The sequence below is a fragment of the Manacus vitellinus genome, unplaced genomic scaffold (genome assembly GCF_001715985.3).
Source record: "Manacus vitellinus isolate BGI_N305 unplaced genomic scaffold, ASM171598v3 scaffold_10_pilon, whole genome shotgun sequence".
NCBI classification, from domain to species: Eukaryota; Metazoa; Chordata; class Aves; order Passeriformes; family Pipridae; genus Manacus; species Manacus vitellinus.
The window spans coordinates 14,604,753-14,611,787 of NW_021938838.1; the positions used below are offsets into that span (position 1 = coordinate 14,604,753).

The 7,035-nt window shown below is 44.5% G+C and overlaps 1 protein-coding gene across 1 annotated transcript; it reads left to right on the forward strand.

The window, feature by feature from the left end:
• The first annotated feature begins 3,536 nt into the window (after positions 1-3,536).
• POP4 (POP4 homolog, ribonuclease P/MRP subunit) lies at positions 3,537-6,716 on the forward strand. The gene is made up of 7 exons (XM_008926880.3): positions 3,537-3,545; positions 4,010-4,062; positions 4,149-4,372; positions 5,007-5,084; positions 5,305-5,366; positions 5,700-5,801; positions 6,279-6,716. The coding sequence occupies exons 1-7, from the start codon at positions 3,539-3,541 to the stop codon at positions 6,413-6,415; spliced, it is 663 nt and encodes a 220-aa protein (XP_008925128.2). The 5' UTR covers positions 3,537-3,538; the 3' UTR covers positions 6,416-6,716.
• The last annotated feature ends 319 nt before the right edge of the window (positions 6,717-7,035 follow it).

A 7,035-nucleotide genomic window follows, 5' to 3' on the forward strand; every position in this document is an offset into this window, starting at 1 on the left:
GTTCATAATTACTCTTCCTTAAAAAAATCACAGATCTGCTATTCTTGTGTCGCACAAATATCTTTAACTACTGCCTCTGGTCACTCTGCATCTCAAGTTTTAGCTTTATGTCACTATAAAGCTCATTCTGTAATTGCTCCACAGCCACCCAGCTTTCTCAGGACACTGGGAAAGGACACTGTTACTCAGCCTGGCCTGCACGTGGGTTTTTGCCCATCACTGCAGAGCAACAGCCCTGACAGGTACAGCAATACCCTCCCCTAGGGCACACAGGTAGACTGTGTCCATGGTGGAGGTTTGCATAGGTGGGTGTTTTTATTATAATTTTTAGAGAAAAATAAAGAAAGCCATATATATATATTTTATAGGATAAGAAACATCAATGTTGGCACCTATAAATTTGTATTAATAATATATATTAGGGAATTATCAGAACAAATCTATTCCATGGTGATTTCCTTGAAGTAAAAAGCTTCAAAACTCTAAGATAGTAAGACAGGCAGAGCAGGGAGTGCTGCACATTCCAAAACAGGCATTACAGCTATTTTGTTGACATATTTCCACTTCATTTTTTGTTCACATTTTACCCATCTTTCCTCGTTTCTGTGAGCCTTTGCTTTATTATCTACAAACTGTCTTTGCCTGTTCTCTGGTTTCTCAGTTTCTTCCCCTGTTCTTTTTCATGTTTAGTTGATGGGAATCTCAACTCCTGACACAGAGCCTTCTTGCTGGGACACACACACACCATGATCTCACTGCCTCAGATGTTATACCTGAAGATAGATTAGGAAATGAAGATGTAGAGCTGTTGGAAGAGACTGGTTTCCCCAGGCACCAGTTTAGCCTGGATCATTGGATTTACAACACCAGCACTGCCAACACTGATTTGACTATTAATCCCTGAAGTGCCCTAGGAATTGCAGCATAAATCCAGCGAAGGAGCACTCATACGGCCCTAAAGACCCATAGTGCTTATCCTGGTACTCCATTCATGAAAATTGATCTTCTCTTCGTAGCAATGACAACTCAAGGAGCCCATGCTTTGTGAAACCCAGAGATCCACTTGCTGTGGTAATGCACTGCCAGGAGGTCTGTGATACAAACCAGCCAGTGCTCACGCTTAGTACTCTGCAGAGAGCAGCCCTTTCTCCTTTACACACACACACACACACAGATCTATTTCATTCCCTGACAGGAATCATTTTAGTACCTTTGTGCCCCACAGCAGCACTCAACAAAATCACCATGTCTCCTATAGGCTGCCTCAGTAACTCCCTTCCTACCCATCCTTTAGTGGAGCTTAATTAAGTGCTAAGCCAATATCCCCACGTGACAAGAATATAAACCTCATCTGTATTTGGAGAACAGTCATGTCTGAGCAGAGAAACACATGAGTTGGGACTGGGCTGGTGAGGAAAAGGAATTGGCTTCTCTGGTTGTCCTATCTCAGGAGGAAAGAGGAGGTAAACCTCATAAAGAGTGGCATCTTCCTGATTTTTTGACCTTGATTTTTTAGAGACATGAGGAAAAACTTTAAACAAAGATCTCACATTGCTGGATAGGTGGTTCCAGGCACGGATTTGACAGACTACACTGAGAACAGAGCCAGACACTGCCTGCAGCAGCAGCAAGGGCTGTGGCTGGAGAGGCCTTGAAGGACAGGCTGGAACTAGGGAAAAACCTCTCTCCAACCAAGAGAAGTGGGATGGGAGGAACTTTGGCAGTGAGCAGAGAGGGCCTGTGCCTGCCCATGGCCCAGGGAGCTTGGGCAGTGGCTGACTCCAGCACATTTGTAAATCCTGGATGGGGGAAATCTACAGAACAAATGAGGCAACAAAAAGTGGAAGGTAAGAGGACTGTGGGATGGGAGGGTGGAAATGGGTGTCCCAGCATCTCTGGTGGGAGTGATTGCAGGATTAGAGAGAAGTGAGGGTTGACATGTCCAGGCTGCCCATCATGAGTGTCCAGACTCTGAAGCAGTGCTGTTATTATGGGAAGGACACTAACAAATCAATACTCAAACAACAGTGTCCAAGACCATACTGAAGTGGTGGATGACTACAGAAAATGAGGTGGCCCATGTTATAGAAGGTATGATTGACAAGACAATAAGACTTTTTTTTAAAAAGGCATTTCCCTATGATAGTAACTGAAATATCTGCTGCTGAACTTCCTCTCCCAATTCAGAGACTTTATTAGTGTAAAAGCAATAAATAATAGCCAGATTTGTAAGACTGTTTCTTTGGCTAGAAATAAAGTTAATTTTGCATCCCAATCTCTACTCAAATAAAACCTTGACTTGAATAATAGTAGTAACATGACTGTTCAGACACCCAGCAGCAGTTTAAGGTATTAAATTGTCCCCACCTAAATTAATTGATTGAAATTAATTAATTAATCTAAAAATCTGACCACAGACCCCCTCTTTGTAGAACCTCATGGCTGCGATAACCAAGGTCACTTCCCTGGTTTACATTCTTTCCTTTGGATTTTGGACTTAGCAATGTGAACCAGCATCCAGCACAGTTTGTGTTTTATGAGGGACACTGAGCTCTTGAGGACCCCAGTGCCAGCCACGTTAGGGAATAACCCAGGAATGCTGGCGTATGCAGGGAGGCTCCTCTTCCTGGGACACAAACTCTTGGTTACCTCTAGCAACCTCCAAAATTGGAGGTTAAGGCAGGGATTTGCTTCTCTAACCAGATGATAACAAGATGACATTTCTTTTGATATGCTGAGTAGCATGAACTCTCTATAAAAAGCTTTTTAGGAAGCAGAATGAGAATGATCGACCACCAATCCTGGATCAAGCGTTGGGCTGCCCAAAGGGGGTGTTCGGTGTGTCGGGAGCGCTGTCCTGAAATCCCACCTGATAGTACACCGTGCCCTCTTTTATCTTGCTGTCCTAGTCTGGGAACCCCCTTCCAGGAAGTTCTCCAAGGTTTCGTTTCAGGACCTTTACACGGTGGGTGTTTCAGACATCTCTCACAGCGCCCGGGGGTCTCCCCGTGCCCCCCTTCGCAGCCAGGTTGTGTCTCATCATCTCACGCATGAACCGGCACCAGAGCTCAGTTCGGGTGTGTTTGTTTTTCTGCTTGGTCTCCTACACACACAGACACACACAGACACACACACACACACGCTTTTTCTGGCTCCCGTTTACTGGAAAACTTTTGGGTGTGTTTTTCCCGTCCCCTCTGTCCCTGATGGCTTTGTCGCGCTGGAGGGCGAGGGCTGGGCTCCCCCTTGCCTCCGCACCTCCGCGCGTCCCTGCGGGCTCTGCCGGGAGGTCCTTCATCCCACAATAAGCGCCGTTCTGTGTGTGTTCCCGGTGTATTCCCGGTGTATTCCCGGTGTATTCCCGGTGTGTTCCCGGTGTGTTCCAGGTTCATTCCCATTCCCAGACCCGTAACTGTCCCCGAACTCCGGCGGTCTCACGGGCGGTGGCGCCGCCTGGCGCCGGCACGGGCAGCGGCGCTGTGCGCAGGCGCCGCCGCACCGACGTCATCGCCCCGCGCCGGCAGCGGCCGCGGCCGCCATGGAGGGTGAGGGACGGCCGGGAGAGGGAGGGAAAGCGGTGAAAAGTGAGGGGTAAAGGGAGAGGGACAAGGGTAGCGGAGCGGTGAGCGATGGAGGATGAGGGGTGGAGGAGTGAGGGATGGAGGGAGAAGGACGCGGGGTGATGCAGAGCCATGGATGGAGTGCGAGCGGTGGAGGGAGAGGGACGGGGTCCGAGGAAACGGGGGGCGATGGGAGGAGAGAGATTGGAGGTTGTGAGGGATGGGGGGGAAGCAGTGGCGAGGGAGAGGGGTGGAGGAGTGGGGAACGCGGGGTGATGGAGGGCGAGCGGTGGAGGATGAGGGAGTGAAGAGGGATCAGGGGTGAGCGGTGGAGGGTGTGAGGGATGAGGAGTGAGCAGTGGAGGGTGAGGGACGGTGGGTGGTGGAGGGCGAGCGATGGAGGGTGAGCGGAGCCCGCCCCGCTGACCCCGCTCGGCCGTGCCCTGCAGAGCAGCTGTACCGCCGGCTGCCGCCCGAGGACTCCGGGGACCTGCGGATACAGGTACCGAGGGGCGCGGGAGCACCACGCCGGGAGTTCTAACTTAATTGAAATGTGCTGTTTTAAAGTCTCCTTTAACATATCTCTAGCCTCAGGGCTCAGAAGAGGCCAAGCTATTTGTACATGCCCTCCTGAAGCGTAGCATGCCCCAGATGAAGGATGAAGCCATCCAGGATATGTTAACTCGGAAAGCTGTGGTTCTTGAGCATTATCCCAAAAAAAAGACCAAGCAAAAGAGGAAGAAGGCAAAAGGTTTTACTGCCAAGCAGAGGCGGGAGCTGCGCCTGTTTGAAATTGAACCCGAACAGCAAAGGTGAGACCTCGAATGTCTTCTTTGTGTACTAAAAGTGGAAGTACATCAAAAGTATGGAAAAGCAGCAGCACGTGCACGTGGGTATGAACCCTTCAGTGTGTAAAGTCAGTTTGAGATGCTGCTTGTGGGATTTCACCATGAGAAAACAGTTCTCTTGTCTGTATGGCTGGAAAGTTCATTTCTGTTCATTGCTAGTTCTGTTTGCTTTTGTATACCTAAGTATAACGTGAAACCAAACCCAAATACAATCACCTCTGATTTCACTTTTTAAAGTTGGACTGCCTGTGACCAGAGAGTCAAAATTCTGCATAAGGTCCCTCAGTGCATATTGAATGAAGCCCCTGCTGTTGGTAACAGGGAGTTAGTGGGGAGATAAAAGAGTAGAAATCTCTTCAGTCTTAGGTGGTCTGATCCTCTAAAACATATCAGTGCTTTGGGTTGGTGTAGAGGAGCATGCTTGTTTTATGAAGTAAACCAGCTGTTTGGAGGGTAAATGGAGAGCAGATTGTGTATATCTTATAAATGTCAGTCTTAGCTCTCTTGAAAATACAATCTGTTGACTCCTCCTATAAACAAACAATACTTTTCTTATAACTTACGTTTTGTGTATTATTTTATGTCTTTTTTACTGCAGGTATGCCATCTTCCTACCACTCCATGAACTCTGGAAACAGTACATCAGAGACCTGTGCCACGGACTCAAACCAGACGCGTAAGTTGAGTTACTTAAAGATTTACATGGTTTTCATTTAGTAGATACTTCCAGGTTTACTGAGTTACTGCTTGAAACACTGTGGTTAATTGATAAGGATATGTACTGTTTCTGGAAGCTTTGACCATGATTACAATAGTCATGGTCTCATTCTGTTAACCTGACTTTCTGTATGATTTTTTTTTTTTCCCTTCTGTCTGATCCCCCTCTCTTCTTCAAGGCAACCCTTTATGATTCAGAGCAAACTGCTAAAAGCTGATCTCCATGGAGCTATTGTTACAGGTATTCTGTTTGTTTGCTTTTATATCATCTGAAGTTAAGCTCCTGTAGTTCAGATGCTTACTTTTAAATTCCTTTCAGTATCATGAACTCTAAAATCACGTAGTTAAAATCATACATTGATGGATTATTTCTCTCCTTAAAATGCTAGTGATCTTCAGCTGCTCTTGAAAATCATGTTGTTAGTTGCAAAGTAAAACTGCATGTTTTACTAGTGATGACTGTAAGTGCATTATTTCATAGTACTGCAAACTAATTTTTAAGATCATGAGGCGACAGGAGAAGAGCAAATAAACTGCATCTGAAATTTTCTAATACATATTTCTGTTCTTTCAGTCACAAAATCAAAGTGCCCCTCTTATGTTGGGATAACAGGAATCATTCTACAGGAGTTTAAACATGTCTTCAAAATCATCACTAAAGAGGACAAATTAAAAGGTATATAAGACATTTTTTTCGGTGCTTTTACAACTTTAATTATCAAAAGTTTCTTAAACACACTATTCATCTTGCATCTCTGAGTACATTGGTTTATGTGCATAGAATTGGAGAAGACAGTGTCTTTACTGACCATCCAACAGCCCAATACCTTACCAAAAAGGCATCTCATTTTTAAAAAAAAGGCATTTTCAGTGAACCCAGCATGATTATGCCTATGGCTCATTCATCTGGTTTACATTAGATGTTCTCTGCAACACTTAACTGCATGCTCCTGAAAGAGGACTAACTTTGGTAATTCCAGTTAAATTTGGAGGTTTGGGTTATTTTTCTTCTCTTGCTGAAGTATAAAAACCTTGAAATGTGGCAAACCTCAAGTCTATGGGTGAATAACATCCCCTGGTACATCAGTATATTTTTATAACAGAGATTCACATTTGCCCACTTTGATGAGTTTGTTTCATTTTGCATTTTCAGTTGTTCCCAAACTCAACAACGTATTTAGCTTGGAGATTGATGGATTCATTTCCTACATCTATGGAAGCAAGTTCCTCCTGAGAGCAAGTGAGCGATCTGCAAAAAAATTCAAGCTGAAAGGAACCATTGATCTATGATTTCATGGAAAATCAGAAGTATTAATATAAATATTTGCTGTTTTCCTGCCATTTAAAGAGATGGAAAATGGAACAGCCATGTGAAATGTTTTTAAAGCATTTCCTTCTCATTCTTAAAGAATGAGCAGTATCCATTGTCTTTAAACAAGACTCTCAGACTGTTGGAGTTGGTGTATTTGTTTTGTTACTTGTATATAATATTCTGGCTTAAATTAAACTTATATTAGTGTTGGTTACCTGACTTCTGTTTCGATTTATAATTGTAAATTTGCACAATAAAAATTATACCTTGTAACTCTGATAAATGTTATTGTTGCCTTCTGTATAAATTGGGCTTTAGCTGCCTGTTACTGCTTGCAGTGAGACTGCAGGTGATGACAACTGCTCTTTATAATCATTGCTCCTGGGCCAACATCAACATCTTTGCCTTCTGCAAGCACAAGCAAATAAGTTGTTTCAGCTGACAGGTTTTACTGTGAATATCTCCTTCCCTGTGGATAATATTGTTAAAGATAACAGGTATATGTGATATAAACATAGTAAGCATGGTATGCAGCTCTAAAAGCTGTTTGCTTTCCCCATGCTTATGAATACCCTGCTACTTGAAGGTAAAGTCAGAT